Genomic DNA, 21,417 nt, shown 5'->3' with positions numbered 1-21,417 from the left:
AGCATGACTCATTAAACAAGTAAAGAAAAAAGGAGGGGGAAACTTAGAAAAGCGGGGTCTGAAATTCCCCAGTGTATTGCTGAATGACTGGGCCGTACCTGGAGTCACAGATGGGACACAAAGTCAGAGCAAGGCTTGCTGTGTCTGTACTGCATGACGTACACTGTGGACTGATGCCACCAGTACAGCATCACCACTGCAAGGACGTGCCAGATCTGGTGGCTTGACCCCAGGTAGTTTAGCTGTCCTGGAAGGGAGAGCAGAAGAAAGGCTGATTGACTATAGATTAATTCAGACCCAAGTATTTTTTAAAGAGGCTAGATTCATACTTAAAGTTTTATTCCTTAAACTTGCAGCTTGCAGGTTAATGTCAGAAATGCTCGGAACTGTTTCTAGGTGACATCAGGCGTATGTGGGCACTATGGCCTCAGACCTCGACTTTATATTCTTAGCGTCGTAACTTGTGTGGGACAATGAAATAGCGGCTGAAGGCACCCACCATCAAGTCTGATGGAGCCTGCTATCCCTCAAATCCACGGGGCATGGAATAAGAGGGAGCCCGCAGAGGGGAACTTGATCTTTGAGATTGTCCTCTGACTGATGAAGGGACACTGTGACCAGCTCATGTGTGCACACGCAAGCACGCACACTCGGTAAACGTGAAAAAGTAATGAAGGTTTGATTTCAGCAAGTTCATCTTTTGTCTTCCATTCTCAGCAGTTGGTAGAGTGGGGGGAAAGTATTGTAAGAGACAAGAGGCACTGGAGCGCCAGACCGGCACGGGTATCCCTCGGGACACAGCACTTACACTGTCCGGCTGCAGGAACCTGCTAGCGCCACACAGGAGGGAAGGACGAGATGCTCGTTAATACAGGGCGGCTTCCTGATGTCTCGGTTAGCAAAGCCAGAACAAGAACACCTGCCAGCATCCGCTGTAGCCCTGCAGTGGTGCTGTGGTGTAAACACCTCTAGCAGTGGTGTAGGACGCTCCCGCCTTGACCTACTGTGTGGGATTGTGGGAGGCTCGATCCTCTTACCTGTAGGAAACGTTCCTAGGCACTAGACATCAGAAATCACAGGTCCAGCCCTAATGTGTGTAGAAAAGTGACCCTGAGCCTGTCTTCCTGCAGTTCTTGCTTTATGTCTCTGCGTATGAATTCACTGTAGTATGAACAAGTGGGTATGGACGGAAGAACATGGTGGCTAATGACACGGCCCCATGGTAAAAAGAACAGGGGTCAGAAGTCACATGATCCTTGGAGTCTGATGAGCACTGTCACAAACTTATGTCAGTGACAACAGTGTCAGCCCCAGCCCTTGAGCCCACATCACTCTGTAGGAGATCTCTATGAAAGCCCCCTGAAATTTAACTTTATAGATTAGGAATAATAACTCCATAATTAGCAGTTCTGAGGAACCATCTAAATTTTGATTCTCAGAAGCATTTACTTCAAATGTGTTTTCAGAAGAGAGCTACAAAGCCGTGGTGACCAGGGACCTACCTGGGAAGTACCGTTCCGGGACTTTGGAGATGTAGAACAGGAAAGCAAGAAGAGCAATCACGTACATCACAATCACTCGGGGAGCGAAGTCCTGGAAAGCAAAGTGGGTTTTCTTAGGCTCCCCAGTTCCACTGATACCTGCTGGAGGTCAGAGGTGGGGTTTAATGATTGCTATATCTCAGTCATCTGCCGGGGGGCTCCATAGTAACGGTCTCTTATTCCCGCTCTACGGGAATAGAGGTCCGAGAGTCTGGCTGCTCAGGGAGCTTGAGCTGGTGACAGTCTGAGATGCCCACGTCCTGTACTAAGTGGTTACAGAGCACCATGCGTACGAGAGCCCAGTCAGTAGAGATCTGAACAGATCTAACAGCCCTGTCCAAGGCAAGAAAGGCTAGAGTAGATTTCCACTTCCCGGATAAATGCCCTGAGCCATTCTATAGACGCTTCCCTCTCTCTGCTGAGGCATGGCCCTAAAGGTCTTCCCCACTCTAGTGAAAACCACGAGCTGAGACACATACACTGTTCCCAATTCTCATTACAAATCCCATTTACCAATAATTACCATAAGAAACAACTTTTCAAGTCCATGAGAATGACCCTGGCGTCTCCAATCTAGGATCCTCTAGATCAACAGTCTCGGATTTCTAACCATCCGAGAACCCACCACCCACCACCCGATGGGCCGAACCCTTCCAGAAATAACATCTTTAGGAAGGACAGTTCTTCCCATCTTTAAAGAATGAGAGCTTTTTAGTGAATTTCTTCCAAGGCTCCCTTTTGCTTCTTTGCTAGGATGATTGATGATCATAATAGAATTCTGTTTTTAAGACCCATTGTCTATTTACCAGTTTCCTATCTTAAGTCTCGTGAAATTAGTATTCCAATTTTCCTAAAATCCATCAGCTCTTGTTCTTGTTCATTTATCATTATAAGCTTAGTGTAATTTACCGCCTTTAAAATCGATCACTTCTGTATCAGTTACAAGTCATATATTTCTGTTAGAATTAAAACATGGGGGCTGAGGATTTAGCTCAGTGGTAGAGCGCTTGCCTAGGAAGCGCAAGGCCCTGGGTTCGGTCCCCAGCTCCGAAAAAAAAAAAACCAAAAAAAAAAAAAAAGAAAAAAAAAAGAAAAAAAAAAAAGAAAAAACATGGGCAGCAGCGTCTCATTCTATTGTCTTATTCTTGGAAGACCAAGATGGCCAGAGAAATGGTGTCTCACACAGCAGGACAGCAGGTCTCTCCCTCTCATCACAGCTCTGTCCCTTCCTGGTCTTTTGAAGAGAGGACTGCTCTCCCTCCCGAGAATCCCAGGCCTCTATCTCTGATATAGAACTGTCTTTCTCCTCACTGTTCACCAAGGGCTTCCCCGAGGCTCGCACAGTGACAGCAAGCCCACTGACAGCCCTTCCTCTCCCAACTCGGTCTCCTGCAGTGACAGCAGCAAAGTGCGCTGAAGTCAGACAGGGCTCCGCGGCAGCCACACACTGGTGAGCTTTCCTGGCACACGCTTACACACCCAACCTTCTCCAGCTTTCTCTCCAGCACACACTGGGGGCTTTTTTACAGGAATTTCTACGAACACAGAAACGAATTTCTGTTACTCTCAGGAAGATGGAACCCTACTGGAGTCCTTCCTGTTGTCTATCCTGCTGCCCACAGGACCTGAGTCATGTCAAGAGCTTTTCCTTTACTTCTCCATCCTGCGGTTCCAGCTACTGATACGCTACGTCAACTATTTATTACCGTCTCCACTCCAGCCTCACTGGGGACCCCAGGTCTGCCTTACAAATCTCCAGCCAGAAAGTCCTCCTCAGTGCCTCATCCCTCCCCCTAAAGAAACCTGCTGCTCCCACTTCTGTAACCCATAGTACTATCATAGGCCAGTGGGCAAACTGCAACCTCAGAAGCTGTCCCCAGAAACGACGTGTCCTTACACACGGTGACAGAGAAGGAATTATCTCACACGGTGGCTTGTCAGTGATGAGTAGAGCTAACATGATTTTGAAAAGTATGCTGAGTTATGTAGCTGTGGAAACTGTTTCAATGTACAACTAAAAGCATGAAGTAGTCAGAGCCACCCACGTGGCCTGATTACAGCGCTTTATCCAAGGAATGAAGATGAAGGGTAAAAAATAAAGATTCTGACCACACTCCACCTACCTGTACAATGGGAGCACTGATTCCTCCATTGAGCCAAACCCAGTGAAGAGTGGGGATCACTCCATATCCCGACACCGAGCAGAAGATGATGGGGCGGAGCCTCTGCCACTGCTGTGTGAGGTAACTGGGGTGGATCTGTGCGAAGAACACTGCCAGGATCATGGCGAGCACGGTGATCAGGTACACTTGGCGCCAGTACTAGAGTGAAGAGAAAACAGCCTTCTGGGAACCTACATCAAGCATTACGGGCTCTAGGGATTGGCGGTAATATCCAAACCACACAGCCTTTAAAAGAGTGCTCAATACAAATGTTAAGTTTTGAAAGTTTGTTAGGATGACAAACAAAAATTGAAAGTGAACTGGTAAAGGGCCACACTTACTTCACGTACAAGAGCATTTCCTGAGAACCTGTCACATGCTAGGCACAGGAGAATGCTGTAGGAACAAGGCTGCCTATGGCATGGGCTCTCCTGGCTACTGAGCTCAGACTGTGGAGGGGCAGCCTTGAGAACATGATAATGTAAGATAACACTGTGACCAAGTCACAAATAGGATGTTGGGGAACCACTGAAGCAAGAATAGTAAATGTCACCTGTGCCTGCAGACTATGCGATCACACGGGAGACAACATCTAAGCTGGTGAGGAATGCAAATGCAGTGTGCTGGGAGAAGGAGCAGAAAGGGCAGGGCGGCTTGGAGAAGAGGTGACTAAGACTAACTCTGCCAAGCTGACACACTGGGGACTGCTAAGGAAGAGAGTGTGCGCGCGCACACACACACGCACGCGCACACACACATATCAGATTTAGGGGACAAGTCTGATATAAGAGAAGGTCTTAATAACTGACTCTTTGAGACAGGGCAGCTGAGGAAGGTTCAACCTTTTCTAGCCTGAGGAGCCGAATCCTTAAAGGCTAGCCTTTAATGGCTTCCACTGAAGGGCATGAACAATGATGGCCCAAGTTTGTGGAGAATAAGGGAAGCCTGAAAGTCACTCGGACAAAAAGTTTAGAGCCAGCTAAGCATACACGAAGAGCTACAAAGCACTTAGTTGCTAAATGAACAGGGAAGGGCTCAGGGCTCAAAAGGCAGCTCCTCAAGGGCAGGCATCATTGCCGGGCTCCCAGGCTTCTGTGGGCTGCTCAGCTCTAGAAATCGCCTGTCAGGTCATTAGTCTTGTGTGAGCCCAACAGTCCCGTTTTCAGGTTCATCTCCAAGTGTTTTCTATCTCTTGAAAGGCAGGCGCCACTAAAACTAACTGCTTGGAGCTACAGATGCCTGGGAGAAGGCACTGACTGACCTCTCTTGTATGTAACTGTGGACTTCAACGCCATTGTTTTCTTCTCTTTTTCTGGGGTTATTTATTTATTTATTTATTTTATTAATTTTATATAATTTTATTTTATTAATTTATTTAAATTTAAAATAAGCCTCCGGTTTTGATACTTAGGAAGAGGTAAACAGAAAACATGAGTGCATATAAAGCAGCGGTATGAGGCTGACTGCATGCCAGCTGTCCCCGCAGCATGTTTCCGTGCCTTCCCTTTACGGATCCACAGAGCACACAGTCCTCTTTACCTCTGGGCACACCTGATCAGTTTGCTAGTAAAATTCAACTGATCTATACAGTAATTACATACGTATTTAATGATATACTAGGTTATAATCTATCTAAGTCTGAAAATCACGACATAGTTAATAATGGTCTTCACATATTAAAGCCTAAGACTTTTCTTTGGTAGTCAATTTTTTTTTTTAATTTTATGTGTATGGGTGTTTTGCTGGCATGTATGATGCGTGGCGTGTATGATGCGTGATACCACAGAGGCAGGAGAGGATGTAGGATCCCACAGAGCTGGAGCGACGGAGTGCCATGAGCTGACAGGCACGCTCTGGAGATCACCCCGGGGCGTCTGGGAGACTCTTACAGCTCCCTAACTGCGCTGCAGTGGGCCCACGGCACAGGCAGGGAAGCTTGGGCAGGGCACACTCTGCTCACTGGGAGAGATGACGACCGTGTGTTATGCTGTTCCCGGGAGAGAGCCATACTTTGGGCTCTGAAAGAGGTGCAGTGAGAGAGGAAGTAAAAATCGAAGTGTGACAGTAGGACGGGGTCGATGGATGCTCGTTCTGTGTTGAGCGGGGTTTGCTGTGTAGCTCAGCCTGGCCTGGTAGCTGAGATCCTGTGCCTCTCTGTCCTGAGTTACCCCATCACAGACACGGGCTGCTGTGTTCTGTCTGTTGTATCTCCACACTTACGGTCATAGTTTCCACCAGAAAATTAAAAACAAAGCAAAACTATGGGCCCATCGTAGATATCAGAGATCACAGGGATCTTCTGAAGATTAACTCTGTCCCCGCGCAAGTCTCTCCTGCTGAGTTGCAGTCATGGATTTAAACCATCGTAAGAAACTCCAAACCCTACATAGCAGATAGGGTGTGGGAGCTCTAAGCACTTACATTATTGCAATAAAACGCATAAAATACTCCCGAGACATAGCAGCCCAGGATGCCGATAGAGATCCCTGCATAGTCCAATGCCATCCACCTCCGACACGTCTTTTCTGACCGATGACAGGAAAAAAGATGATAGCCCACCGAGCAAAGCATGCAGACCTGCAAAAGGAAACGCAGCCTGTAAGAACCAAGGGAGAAAACGGAAGGCCAGGCAATTCACGAGTGGCACTCAGATACAGGTCTTGGGCCCCACATGGGCCTACGAATCAGGGACACTTGAGTGCAATGCAGCTCATCATAGGCTAAACCGTCACTGATCTGAGCTTCTCCAGTTCAGTAAGACGGGGCTGCAATTACCAAAGACTTACACACTGTAATTATTTTAAAACATAAAACTGTAAATAAATAGCAAAGATTGGGAAATAATACAATCCAAATATTTTTAAATGCAAATATTTTCAAATTACCTCCTAAGGTTACTCTGATTATGAATGAGTTGACTTTTATACAGTAAACTCGCATATATCCCTTAGCAGAGATAAAAGGACACAGACTTGTACACTGCAAAAAATATAAGCCCCTGTCATTGAATCTATTCCTTAGAGGTCACTATTAAGAACATGTTACATACCTTTTAACACATGTGTTCCCAGGACCTGTGATACATATGTCTACAAACACATGATAGATACTTTAAAGTAATCAAATTACTCATTATAATTCTAGTATACAATGTATTTTCTTCTTGTTGCTATGAGACAAGGTCTCACTATGAGCCCTGATTGGTCCAGAAGTCACTACATAAATCAGGCTGGCCTTGAACTCAGAGACCCCCTTCCTCTGATCTCAGGTGGTAGTTTAAAGGTTTGTGCCAATATTCTGTTGTTTTTTTTTTTTTTTCGATCATATAAATCTTTCACATTTTAGAGTATGTGCCACCACACCTGGCTACGATCTGTTTGTTTGTTTGTTTAAAGTTCTAAGTAACCATGGCTTCATTATATCCATGAAAAATAAAATGTGTGGGTTTTCCCAATGGACAGCAAAGCTACTGATGTAGTCAGTTGCTCTGAGGACTTGAATCTGGCCACCGACTCTCGGTTGAATGTCATGCAGTGCCTTGCAAGCATTATAAAGACGAGGCCTCTACTCCCTAGAGATACTTTTTCGGGAAACCCTGCTGTAAAAACTTCTACAGAAGTCAGCGTAGACCATAGAAAAGCAAGGAAAGATGGTATTGGCCGTGTGGTGCACGTGGTGTGGCTGCTGGTGAGGGAAAAGCATTACAGAAGGAGGGGCTGAACTTGAGCCGGGCCAGCATTCAGCCAGTGTTTGTACGACATTTGGGGGAGAGATCCAGGAAGACCAGCCATATAATGAAAAACATGAAACCAATAAAGAACAAGATGCAGACTCTTCATGCCGTAACTAAAGCCACATACAACAAAGTGCTTTAACTGGAACCTCGGCCCAGTTACAAAGCTTCTGACGACATGAATAGTACCCTTCCAGAGGTGTAGACAAGCACAGCCCCGGGGGAAAAGGCTGACTTTATCAAGTCAGTGACACTGGGAGTGGAGAAAATGGGACAGTAAACTATTGTGAAGTACGCCCAGCTGACAGACGTATTTCAAGCAGATAGCTGCTAAAAGAGAAATGAAGGTCCAGTTGTTTGTTCTTAAGCAAGACTAGCCAACTTGAGGAGACGGGTGTCCACACCTAACCAAGATTTAGTCCATCTGCTGTCACAGCCACAGGTGCTGGCCCAGCCACACGTCCACCTCGGTGGTGTCCTCTGGTTATCCCTGCACGTACATGCCTGAGCCTGGAGAGACCATGGTGGGCTTCTCACTGGACGAGAACAATCTGTGTCACACAGAGCGACGCAAGAGGCAGCGGTGAGATAAGCATAGGCAGCACAATGATCTCACTGTGGAAGCAGCCAGTACACGGGCAGAGAGGACGCCATGAGGCAGCCACGTGTGCAAAATGTCCATTAGAACTGCCACAGCAAGGCCACCTGTGGGAATGCGGGTTCAGGTGACTTCTCCTGTCTGTCTTAGACGTTGGTCTGTTTGACTGCTGACATGTGTATTAGTACCTGACAGTAATTATAAAAGCCAGTAATAAATTTGACCTCCTGAAGAGAGGCATCTGAGGAAGAGAAACTATGGTATCAAAAGGAAAAGAAAAGTATCCCAATAAAGCCCTCCATATTTTAAAAGGTGAATCTACACTTCTGTGTGTTGTTTGGAGAGGTGTACACCCTTGTGAAGGGTTCCTAGCAGGACCAAGGTTTTGGCCAATCTGTATGTTTCAGATCCAGTAGGAAGCATCCTGTGGCGTGTCTCACTATCAAAGTGGGGAGATAATTACAGTGTACAGCCACGTACATAGCACTGGCAGGTAACAAAGTGTGCCATGATCTGGCCCTGCCAACGGCCTGCTTCCCTTCCTCCTCTGCTACCCCAGGACTAGGACGGAAAGAATAAGTACCTCTAAGTCTGGGTGGCGCTAAGGTGTCTGTTGCTTCTGGCCTTTTCCGTAGCATTGCTCCTGGCTGAATGCCCGGCTCACTTTTCTGCCCCTACATACATGACTTGATCTCCCTGGCACGCTTTTTCTACTCAGCCCCACACATGACTGCTGCATGGGTGTGGAAGTACACAGGGACATTGAGTGTCTGCTAAACCAAAGCTGAAATGGCCGCGAGCTAGCCTGCGCCTGTCAGGGGCAAGTGTGGTGTGCTCTCCTCTCCAAGTGCAGCGAGCTAGCCTGCGCCTGTCAGGGGCAAGTGTGCTGTGCTCTCCTCTCCAAGGGCAGCGAGCTAGCCTGCGCCTGTCAGGGGCAAGTGTGCTGTGCTCTCCTCTCCAAGGGCAGCGAGCTAGCCTGCGCCTGTCAGGGGCAAGTGTGCTGTGCTCTCCTCTCCAAGGGCAGCGAGCTAGCCTGCGCCTGTCAGGGGCAAGTGTGCTGTGCTCTCCTCTCCAAGGGCAGCGAGCTAGCCTGCGCCTGTCAGGGGCAAGTGTGCTGTGCTCTCCTCTCCAAGGGCAGCGAGCTAGCCTGCGCCTGTCAGGGGCAAGTGTGCTGTGCTCTCCTCTCCAAGGGCAGCGAGCTAGCCTGCGCCTGTCAGGGGCAAGTGTGGTGTGCTCTCCTCTCCAAGGGCAGCGAGCTAGCCTGCGCCTGTCAGGAGCAAGTGTGGTGTGCTCTCCTCTCCAAGGGCAGCGAGCTAGCCTGCGCCTGTCAGGAGCAAGTGTGGTGTGCTCTCCTCTCCAAGTGCAGCGAGCTAGCCTGCGCCTGTCAGGAGCAAGTGTGGTGTGCTCTCCTCTCCAAGTGCAGCGAGCTAGCCTGCGCCTGTCAGGAGCAAGTGTGGTGTGCTCTCCTCTCCAAGTGCAGCGAGCTAGCCTGCGCCTGTCAGGAGCAAGTGTGGTGTGCTCTCCTCTCCAAGGGCAGCGAGCTAGCCTGCGCCTGTCAGGAGCAAGTGTGGTGTGCTCTCCTCTCCAAGGGCAGCGAGCTAGCCTGCGCCTGTCAGGGGCAAGTGTGGTGTTGCCGTTTCTTCTCATTTTCACGTGGGTCTCTACTCCGAGTTCTTTTAAATCATTGAAACACCAATGGGCTATGGCCTGTATTTATTTCCCGCTTTTCAATGGTCTATTTGAACACTTTGATTATGCCAGGGTAATTGCTCAAAAGGTACAGGAGTAACCAACCACTATTTGACTGAAGTCACTTCACGAGACGGACCCCATGGCTGACACTGCCTGGGAGGACAAGAACCTAGGACTGGATAGGCCACGGACCTAGTGGGGAAAAGCAAAGAACCTTCTGCTAAAAGAGGCTGGCAACATAAAAAGTTCTAGTGACACTCTGCTGTACTCATAGGTCAGTGTCTTGCCCGGCCATCCTCAGAGACGCTGCCTCTGATCGTAGACAGGCTGAATACAGACAGAGAGCCGCAGTCAGACAGTGTGTGGAGAATGAGAGAGCTGGGAACACCAGTTCAAATGGGACGTCTCTATCAAATCTTCTGCGGCCTTCAGGGACCTTTACAGAAGAGGAGGCGGCAAGAATGTAGGAGCCAAGGGGGACAGGTGACACTTAAGGGAAGAGTGTGTTCCAGACACGACAGGACCGATACACAAATGAACTCACACGCACTGTGTCAGCGTGCACAGGGCCTGCACGGACCTAAGCAGATGAGGAACCGACACTCAGAAGGGGAAGCAGGTATGAACCCCGTCCCTCCCAGAAGCTCTCTCCAATGGATGACCATTAACAAAGGAAAAGTTGTTCTTCTCCAATGGAGTCCCACCAGCGTACAAACCACGCCTAAAGGAAGCCCCCACGCCCAGCATAGAGGGCCAACACAAAATGAACTCAGTGGTGATGTCTGAGATTTGCTTTTATAGAACTTATGATCTGTTTGGGCATTTTTTTAACCTTACTTGTCTTTTGCTTATATATTACAGTGTCTGATTTTGTGACGTCATGGGCGTCCCATGAATGTGTGCCTCTGCCTGCATGCGTGTGTGTGTGTGTGTGTGTGTGTGTGTGCGTGTATGTGTGTGTTCCTCCCCATTTCTTCTGTTCATCTCTGGTTTGTTTACTTCCTGTTTTGTAAAGAGAGAGAAGGAAGGCATGGAGTTGGATGGGTGGGAAGGTGGGAAGGTGTGGGAGGAGGTTGGGGAGGGGAAGCGGTGATCAGAATATATTATAAGAGCAAAAAGGTAATTTCAGTAACAAAAAAATGGTCTGTTTGAAAAATTAATCAATGTTAAATTTAAAGATATTTCTATAGGTCCTTGGAAATCATAAGCGTAACGTAAGTAATAAATTCAAACGTTAAAGACAAATAACAATGCAATCAACTTGAAACCAAGCAACTGCCAAGGAATGTAAGGAAGCTGACACGGAAGCGTTAGAGCAAAGGCGGCAAGGAAGGCAGGCAGCAAGGAAGGCAGTGGGAGACAGCAAATGCGAGTGCACGTCTGTTCAAACAGCGGAAAGGCGTCTTTCTAAACAGGCTTTGGGTAGACACTTCGACCACACAACAGAGGACAGTCAGACTCATGTCCTAGTGTTCGTCTCAGCCAAGATGTCCAGAGATTAGAGAACAAGGCACTCAGGCACGCCTATAACCCTGGCACTTCATGAGGTAGGAAGCTGAGGAAAATTTGAGTTCAAGGCCAGTCTGGGCTCTGCAATGGGGCTCTACCTCAGACTGGAGTAGGGGGAGGCATGAACACAGTTCCCACTTCTTTGAAACGCAGTGCATTTCAATCTGCTGTAATAACAACCTCCAAGTACACGAGAGTAGCGGCCTCTGTGGGCTTCTGCTAGGAGAGCAGGTAGGTGTCCGGGGTGCCCTCGGGAGGCTGTTCCAAGCTGTGGGTCTGAAGATCCAAGCAGGCACTTCTGACAAAAGCTCTCCTCACTCCCAGCAGTGTCTGCGGAGTGAGGGACTCACCTGGAAGCAGAAAAGGCAGATGGAGCAGATCACAAAGTCTTCTCTGGATGCGCTGGCCGACGGCAGCACGGACGTCATGTCATAGATCCCCAGCGTGAAGAAGAGAAAGAAGCCCAGCAAATGACTCCAGATGTTTACCGTCTCGTTGGACAAAATAAACAAGCTACAAAGAAAACACACACGGTTCAGATGCGCTATGGCTCAGTGGTTGGGACTGGGGGAGGTGCTCAGCGCCAGCCTCTCTGCCTCTCGAAGACTGGCTGTCCCATTACTACTTCTGTGATTGTTCTCCCATTTGCACCAATCCTGGGAGTTACAGCTGCCGTTGTTCAACCCTCACTGCTCTCACTACTTCTTCCCTCAGACTGCATCAGCGTCCTTGTTCAGATGCAGTCCCTTCCTCCAGAAACGATGCTTGTGTGCAAACACTGGAAGTTAGCAGCAAACCCAGTCCCTGCTCAGTGCAAGTTGAGGCATAAACATAAAATACCTTTTAAGCACTTGTTAAATAAATACATGTACAAAGTTCAGTGCGTCCAAGAGAAGCAACACACACACACACACACACACACACACACACACACACACACACGAACCTGCTGGAGAGGTCCCGGGACAGGCAGGCAATGCCAGAGCAATTGTGCTATGCAGGTTCTGAAACCAGTTTCAGCTTCAAGAGGCATGGGTTTACCCCTTTTAGGAGCACTGGAGATTACTCTGTGCGTGGGTACTATTTGTCCTCTTAAAGCGCCTTGGCAGCACAGGCTGGCATAGACTCTACCATCCAGAGCAGGAATCGGTTTCTTCAGCCATGGAGAAAAGGTGTGGCGTTAGTGCTCCTGCTGGCTTCCAACTCTTTCGCAATTCTGGGAAATGGTTCGTCGTTTTTACTCATGACTGAAGATTTAAATGCTTTTTCATGTCCCTAGCAGAACCAAATCTTTTGTTAAACCAACAACAAATCAATTGGGGGGGTCTTGATAAGGTTTAATTATCCTTATTTCCTGTCTGTGGGTGTTTTACCTCTACGTCTATCTGTGTATCACATGCACGCCTGGTACCTGCAGAGGCTAGAAGGCATCAAGTCCCCCGGAGCTGGAGTTACAGACAGTTGTGAGCTGCTAGGTGGGTGCTAGGAATCAAAGGCAAGTCCTCTGGGAGGGCAGCCAAAGCTCTTAAGCACTGAACAATCCCCTCACCCACACCCCGGCCACAGGCTCTGAATCTGAAAAGCTGTGAAGAGCACAAATGTACAACTAGGTGTCTGCAGCAGTCCCTGTGGTTCTCACAGCCTTATCCTTATGAGGGCGAAACACGACAAATTCCCAATGACCAAGAATAAAGAATACTGTGTATCTGCAAACACAGACTTTATCTTGCCTGCCATCAATATAAAGACTATCTGTAATTGGGGGAGGAACTAAAAGAATGCTCTAGAAGCATCTAATTACAGGACTGTTTTGGCAACCAACACGACCTTCTGCCTGTTGCCTCAGAACTTCTCATTTCATGAAACCCAGTATAACCTGATTAACTAAACATGCTCTATCCATGTTCCTTCCCAGGAACAGAACGCAGATAGAATGGACAGACAGTCTCTCTTCACATGTAAAATCTGTCTGGGAGACTCTTGAAGGTCAGAATTAGAGAGGGTAAAGGCCCAACTAGGATAAGATCAATATTGTAGGAAGAGTATCCCCTCCACCCCACCAAAGATAGAGTACAATTGTCAGACGAGCTAGGCACTCACGAATTTTGCTTATCTTCAAAATCAACAGGTTAACCCTTGCTCAAATTTCTGAAGCAGTTAAGAGGCAGGCTTGTTAACTTGTATCTGACTCAACAACTCGAGATCTAATGTTTTATATGGCCTGGTTTCGACTCCTTCAGGTTTGGACTCAACATCCAAATGCAGAGGGCCACTGCGGGTGGGTATACAATATTTAAAGGAGCCTATATCTGGCCTGCCTCCTCCATCTCCACGGCAGGGCCTAGCTCTGATTTCTTAATTATGTACAGGAGGCACTGGGGAAATGAAGCAGGAATTAAAACTCAAATGGTGGCACCACTTGGTCATGCATTCAAGTCATGCCACAAAAATACTTTCAAGGCAGTACAAAAAGAAACAGGATGGGGGAAAGACCATGCTGGAAAGATCAATAAACACGCACGTGGTTGCTGGTTGAGCAATTCGACAACCCACATTGGGGAAAGCAAAGTCTGCCACTCCAGTGACCTGGAATGCTGTACTGAACTTCTGTTAGAGTGATTACTTCAGTACATACAGTGAGTCCTGACAGGAGACCACTCTAAAAGCTAAAGCCCTTTTTAAAAATTTTCTTTTCTTTCTGATTTTTTTTTAAACAGGCTTTTGGGATTCATTTTAAAGCTCTAAATCAACAAACCCATTTTGTACAGAGGCTTCTAAGGTGTTCTGTTGGACCGGCTGTCCTCTTTCAGCTTTCCTTGCTATAGGGTTTTTCCTACACAGCATTTTCCACAATTACTATTATGTAATAGTGTAATTATCCCTTTAGTGTCTGCCACTCAGGTGAGACCTTAGCAGCTTCATGGGAACAAGGACCATGCCTGCCTTCTGCAACTGGTATGGTGCCTACCATTTAGCAGAGGCTCAGTGTGCATTTGCTAGACTACTGAATGAATCAGGGCTTCCCACATACATATGCGCAGCAATGTGGACTTGTCTGCTATTACACGGACATTCAGCTGGCCAACACTTCTGAATCCCCACTGTGCTGCCCTAGAAACAAAGCTCAGGTATACGAAGCAAATAAGGTTCGGCTATTGTCAGTGGGGAAGAGTCCAACCCATATCCCCAGTGATTACCAAATGGAAAAAAAGGATGCAAAAGCGCGTTGTAAACAGCAAAAGGCCAATGGAGGAGGCAACGATGACCACTATTAGTATCATTGTTAGTTCGTGGATCAAGGACCCGCGGAGGGGAGATAGAGCAGCTGAAAGATAAAGGGCCCAGAGGTGAGGAATTGATGCACACAGAGAATAGCGGAGAAAGACGGGGAGAGCAGACAAAAAGACTGAGAGTAGAGGATGCGCCGTGGGGAGCAGCCACTGTACCTTTTGATACACAGCCTGGAGGGTAGGTAGGCCCTGTAGCCGTCGGTGATGTAGGGGTTGTCTTTGAGGGACACCGGGATCTGTTCATAGGTGTAGAGGCGGATGCCTCGGGGCACCAGGACCGGCCAGTACTGGTAGCTGCCCAGCTCGATGTAGTGCGCACTCTTCAGCAGCTTCTGATGCATGATTCCCAGGCGTCGGCCTGGCCCCGCCTCCCCGGGGAGGGGGCTTCGCCGCTGGCGCCCCCGCCCCGGAGCCGCCGACGCAGAGCCTGGTGCTTCGGCCCCCGTCTGCCCAGGCCCGGCTCCGCTACACACCTCCGCCGCTTCAGCTCTGGCCCGCCGCCGGCGTCGCAGCCTGCTCTGACGTCAGCGCGCCCTGAGGCCCCGCCTCTCCCCGCCCCTCGCCTTGTCGGCCCGCCCTTCCTTCTGCCTTAACCAGCAGGACCCGCCTACCGCCCCGCCCTTTACCCGGTTGGAGAGCTTCTAGTTCCTCCTTTGCCTGCCAGTCAATCTCTGGCTCCGCCCCTCGAGTCCCGCCCCTCGAGTCCCGCCCCCTCTAGCCCCGCCCTCCCAGCTGGTCCCGCCCTTCTACCCGGCCTGGCCCTAGTCCCGCCCTCCCAGACGTCCCTTCCCTATCACCAAACAGGCCCGCCCCTCTCCCCTTAGCTGCAGGTGAAAAATGTAAAGTACAACTGAATCCAAGTGATTCTTTTTTTCTGTTTTTCATCAGAAGTAATATTTACTATATCTTGAATAACAGGATGAGAGTAACAGAAAGGTAACTAATTCAAGCTAACTTACAGCGGGATGATGTGTTGTTGATGAAATGCACACAGAAAGGACCCTGGTGTGTGTATGTGTGTGTGTTGTGTGTGTTGTGTGTGTGTTGTGTGTGTTGTGTGTGTGTTGTGTGTGTGTTGTGTGTGTGTTGTGTGTGTTGTGTGTGTGTCTGTGTTGTGTGTGTTGTGTGTGTTGTGTGTGTGTCTGTGTTGTGTGTGTTGTGTGTGTATGTGTGTGTTGTGTGTATTGTGTGTGTGTTGTGTGTGTGTTGTGTGTGTGTTGTGTGTTGTGTTGTGTGTGTGTTGTGTGTGTATGTGTGTGTGTGTGTTGTGTGTGTGGGGGGGTTGACAATGAGTACATTGGGAGTTTTATATATTATATTTATTAAAAGGTCGTATTAGAACAAGACACATCTCATAGTAAATTCATATAAATATCTACCCATATACACTAATACAGTTGTATGGACTGAGGAATTATTTTATAATGGCAAGGTTAAACTTGAAGCTTGTCTTTAAAATACGTTTGACACAGGTAAGAAATTTAGTCACGTCTTCAAAACCAGAGTCACTACTGAGTGAGAGGGGAAGACCATGAAAACTTAAATATATATATATATATATATATCATAAATATTTTATTGTTGGACAGTCTATCAGTGGGGAAAGAGACTCATTCTGGATATTACCAGTCATTTGGTTTTAGTTTTAATTGTCTAACTCAGATTCTTTCTTTTATAGAATCCAATGATACTTTATAAAACTGAATGTTTTTCATACAATATATTCTGATCACGGCTTTCCTTCCCCTATCTTCTTCCAGATCCTTCCTACCTCCTCACCATTTAAACTTCATACTTTTTTCCTTTCTCTAGAAAACAAACATGCAGATTAAAAATAAAACTATGGGGGCTGGGGATTTAGCTCAGTGGTAGAGCGCTTACCTAGGAAGCGCAAGGCCCTGGGTTCGGTCCCCAGCTCCGAAAAAAAGAACCAAAAAAAATAAATAAATAAAACTATGAAAACAAACAAAACGAAGGAAAACCACACGAAATACAGAAGTACAAACATATACACACATACAAGCACACAAACACAGACAACTCTATAAAAACCCCACAAAATCAGAAACCATAAGACAAGCAAAATGCCAACAGATAAAAAAGCCTCCCCACCCTAAAAGCAATATGAGACAAAAAAAAAAAAAATTAAGGCAAAGGACACTAGCAATAGGACAAAATGGCAGATTGGGAAAAGATGTTCACTAATCCTCCATCAGACAGAGGACTAATATCCAAAATATATAAATATCTAAAGAACTCAAGAAGTTAGACTCTAACGAAACAAAACAAAACAGAAAAAAACTAACAAGACAAAACAAAAAAACCCCAAATAACCCAATTAAAAAAAAATGGGATACAGAACTAAACAGAAAATCCTCAACAAAGAAAACTTGAGTGGCTGAGAAACACTTAAAGAAATGTTCAACATCCTTAGTCATCAGGGAAATGCAAATCAAAACAACCATGAGATTCTACCTCACACCAGTGAGAATGGCTAAGATCAAAAACTCAGGTGACAGCAGATGCTGGTGAGGATGTGGAGAAAGAGGAACACTCCTCCATTGTTGGTGGGATTGCAAGCTGGTACAACCACTCTGGAAATCAGACTGGAGGGTCCTCAGAAAATTGGACATAGTACTACCTGAGGACCCAGTTATACCTCTCCTGGGCATATATCTAAAAGATGCTCCAACATATAACAAGGACACATGCTCCACTATGTTCATAGCAGCCTTATTTATAATAGCCAGAAGCTGGAAAGAACCCAGATGCCCTTCAACAGAGGAATGGATACAGAAAGGGTGGTTCATTTACACAATGGAATACTATTCAGCTATTAAAAACAATGACTTCATGAATTTTGCAGGCAAACGGATGGAACTGAAAAATATCCTGAGTGAGGTAACCCAGAACCAAAAGGACATGCATGGTAAGTACTCACTGATAACTGGATATTAGCCAGAAAGTTCGGAATACTCACGGTACACCCTACAGACCCAAACAAGTTACACAAGAAGGAAGGCCCTAGTGAGGATGCTTGAATCCCACTTAGAAAGAGGAACAAAATAGTTATGGGAGGCAGAAGAAGGGAAGGGATATCTGAGTGGAGAGGGTAGGGTTAGGGAAATAGCAGGGTCAGGATCAGGCATGAGAGACAGCAGAGAGGCCCAGAGAGCCAGGAGAACGAATGGAAATATGCAGCAGCTGGGGGTAGGGGATGGGGAATTCTCTGGAAGTCTCAGAGACCTGGGATGAGGGAGGCTCCCAGGAGTCAATGCAGATGACTTTAGTCGAAATGCTCAACAGTGGGGATATGGAACATGAAGAGCCCACCTCCAGTAGCCAAACAGGACCCCCAGCGGAGGGATGGGGACACCAATCTACCTACAGCTTTTGACTCAAAATTGGTCCTGTCTAAAAGGAATGCAGGGACAAAGGTAGAGCAGAGACTAAAGGAATGGCCGGCCAGTGACCGGCCCATTTTGAGACCCATCCCGTGGGTAGGCACCAATCCCTCATACTGTCAATGATGCTGTGTTGTGCCTGCAGACAGGAGCCTAGCATAGCAGCTCTCTGAGAGGCTTTACCCAGCAGCTGACTGAGACAGATGCAGATACCCACATACAAACATTGGGCAGAAGTCAGAGACCTCTGTGGAAGTTAGGGGAAGGATTGGCCCTCAAGGAGATGGCAACTCCTCAGGAAGGCCAATAATATCAACTAACTTGTACTCCTGGGAACACCCAGAGACCAACAGAAGAACATACATCAGCTGGTCCGAAGCCCGGCACATATACAACAGAAGACTGCCTTGTCTGGCCTCAGTGGGAGAGAATGTGCTTAATCCTGTAGAGACTTGATGGCCGGGGGGGGGGGGGGGGGGGGATCCAGGAGGTGCTGCTCTCTCAGATGTGAACGGGAGGGGACATAAAGGAGGAACTCTATGAAGGGAGAGGGCAGCCTTTGAGATGTAAATAAATAAATATGCCAAAACAAAGCAATATGAGACCAAAAAATAATCCAAAGTACCATAGAGTTCACTTTGTGCTGCCCACCTACGGTCAGGCACAGGACCTGCCCTCAAGTGTGATTTTATACCCAGTGTATTCTAGGAGTTCTTGAAAAGACAGAGCCCCTGGTGAACAGGAACCATTAACTAAAATTGAATGTGTACATATGTACACATATGAGCACATATGTATATTTTAAACGAAGCGTTAAGTGACAACTGTTGGAGAAATAAGGACTTAACTGTGCTTTTACGTCTGATGTGGGAGTGAAGAATTCTACAGAAATAGGACTGGACAAAAAGAGCAGGATCTGGCAGGAATAAACAGGGCCCGGGAGACCTTAAATCTTCAAATTCCTCTTGACTTCGAGAGCCAGGGGTAGGACTTTTCTGGAAGGAGGGCCTTTTGACCTACTTTCAAGTATGTAGATCAAAAGCTTCATTTATCACCATTTATTATGACTTCCCATAGAAAATCAGAGGAAGATACAAGAGACCTGGTAGGCTTTATGACTAGTTTGGAGAGAGGAACTCTCATTTGGATTCCCCATCTCATTGGGTAGAAGATTTGCTTTCGGTGAACCAAGTGGAAACTGGAGAGAGATAAGTGGGGGTGGGGTGGGGTAGGGGGGTGGGGGATCCATTCTGCTCCTGAGGCCTCCTCAAAGTACTGTATTAAGGCACCATATTTTGAGGTGTTGTGTTTGTATCCCTAACAGCATGTAATGGGCATTCACATTTATTACTTAGTGATATTGACTAATGTTTGAAAGGCATCATGGGTTAGTGTTAAAGCCTGGTGCTTGGAAGCCATCTTACCTGAGTTTGAAGTCCTACTCAGCTTCTGTATCCTACGAGCTCATTCCTGTGTGACACCTTGTGAACAGGTCAGGGTATAAAATGCAATAAATGTTACCCACACGAAGAGTACAAGGGAAAAAAAAAATCAACAGATAAAAGGAAACCAAAGTTCTCAGAAAACAGCCACATTGGAGATCTACAAGGTTGGGAAGCAGGGGAGAGAGCTCAGGCCACAGCACCCAAGTGCCATCCCCAGATCCCATGGTTATGGCTTTTGTTTTTGTTTAGAATCAGGTGTGTACTTTCAAACCCAGTGCTGGAGTGGTGAGAGCTGACAGACTGCTTGGGGCTCCCTGACAGACAGCCTAGCCCTGTTCATGAGTACTAGGACAATGAGAAATCTTTCTCTAAACAAACAAACAAACAAACAAACAAACAAACAAACAAACAAGATCAGTGCCTGAGGAACAAAATTCCAAGGTTTTCCCTGGCCCATATGGGTACTGGGAACCAGCTCACACATGAATTTACACCTCTCCCCTCCACAAAGATTCTATAAACAGATTGACTGGCGGGAGAGGTGGAATGCTAACCAGAGCCAAATTATCCTGACCATCTTTAGCCTCTTTATTAGCTTTTCACTCTAACATCCAGGTCTGACCTCACATCCTTGTGACTAGCAAGTGAAACCCTTTGGAATGTATTGACAGCAGACCCCTGGCTTCCACCAACCCCATTGGCACAGGTGTCAGCAGGTATCACCCATGACCCTTCGGCAGGAACTCTCCCCTTTGCTCTACCTGCCTACCTGCTGTTCCAGCTGATGCGCTGAAAAAGAAAATGCCTGGATTTATGACTTTATTTTGTCCTGTAAACTACCAAAATTTCAAGAGACTGTTTCCACGTTTGAACATGCTATTTGTGGCAGCCTAAATCTGTGTGCCCTCAAAGAGCTATAGGCAACTAGAAAATGCTGATAGAGGGAGAGAGAAGTGTTTCCCAGGGAAGAGCACACCAGCTGTTTAGCCAATATCAAATGGTGAGCCCTAAAACATACGTGCAAGCGACATTATACAGACTGAGCAAATTATACTTAGGAATGTATGTGTATGTACATGCACGCATTTGACAACAAGTATTAGAAAGGGGAACGCAGATTTGAAAGAAATCAAGGAGGAATAGATGAGAAAGGTTTGGAGGGAGGGAAAGGAAGGGAGAAATGACGTAATTATATTATAGTTTCAAAACAAGGAAAAAAACCCCCAGACTTACTTTTAAAAGACAGAATTAAAAATAACATTCAAGAGCTTACTGTATGCCCAGTGGTTGATCTCTGTTGAAAGCTTATAGGTGCAGGAATTCTCACCCCCAGGAGAAGCATGCTTGAGCATGCCTGCTGGCCTCTCTCACAAACGCCATACAGAGGGAAGTGGTGCATGGATTCTTACTGATACCACACGATACTACCTTGTGCTCATTGCTGTCCCACCGGAAATCAACTAACCCATTTAATGTCCTGCCACGAATATCTATAGCAGAGCAATGGTAATTGACTTGACCAACTGGAATCTTTCTTGGAAATTTGACCTGGACATAGAGGAAGAGAATCTGTGGTGTAATATTTGAACCACAAGTAGAGAGACGTCACGACACCGTCTTATTGACGGAACCATGTACGGAGCTCCAGAGTGAAGAACTAAAAATGAGATCGATTTTGATTTCCAGTAGTGGACCCATGGTGTCTCCTGTCATATGACTTCTGGATCGGTTTCAATAACTTACACTCATTCAGTTCTAGTTCATCCATTTAACGTATAAATCTTTAAAAAGCCTGATATTGGCTGTGTACAAGGAGCCCGGGGGATTTTGCGACGTGCCTGCTGTAAAAGCATGAGGACCCGAGTTCAGATCCTTGGCACCCGCCCACCTAAAAACTGAGTTGGGTAGCATGCTTTTATAACCCTATCTGTGAGGGTGCAGAGCATTAGAGGCAGGCTGGTCCCTGGAGCACACTGGCCGCCCACTCTGCTACAGCTGAAGTTCTTAGGGTTCGGTTGAGACCTTGTCTCAAAAGCTAAGTTG

General features: G+C 47.0%; 1 protein-coding gene across 6 annotated transcripts in view; it reads right to left on the bottom strand.

Moving 5' to 3' along the window:
* Paqr3 (progestin and adipoQ receptor family member 3) overlaps nt 1–15,047 on the bottom strand; it is a 29,923-nt gene extending 14,876 nt beyond the window's left edge. For 3 of the 6 annotated variants that reach the window (XR_010057364.1, XM_017599171.3, XM_017599170.3), the window contains exons 1-6: nt 14,682–15,047; nt 11,586–11,748; nt 6,125–6,280; nt 3,665–3,862; nt 1,503–1,593; nt 99–247 (exon numbers count right to left, since the gene is read on the bottom strand). Coding sequence is in view for 5 of the 6 variants with exons in the window: in XM_017599171.3 (XP_017454660.1) it covers nt 105–247; nt 1,503–1,593; nt 3,665–3,862; nt 6,125–6,280; nt 11,586–11,748; nt 14,682–14,866 (936 nt within the window). In the remaining variant the exon portion in view is untranslated. Of the gene's footprint in view, nt 1–98; nt 248–1,502; nt 1,594–3,664; nt 3,863–6,124; nt 6,281–11,585; nt 11,749–12,181; nt 12,511–14,681 lie in introns of all 6 variants that reach the window. The other 3 variants (XM_039091840.2, XM_039091841.2, NM_001012033.1) reach the window with 3 other exon arrangements.
* Between the last annotated feature and the right edge of the window lie 6,370 nt (nt 15,048–21,417).

Source organism: Rattus norvegicus, chromosome 14 (assembly GCF_036323735.1).
Source record: "Rattus norvegicus strain BN/NHsdMcwi chromosome 14, GRCr8, whole genome shotgun sequence".
Classification (NCBI taxonomy): Eukaryota; Metazoa; Chordata; class Mammalia; order Rodentia; family Muridae; genus Rattus; species Rattus norvegicus.
The sequence above is the reverse complement of the archived record's forward strand: the minus strand, read 5'-3'. Positions and strand labels throughout refer to the sequence as shown.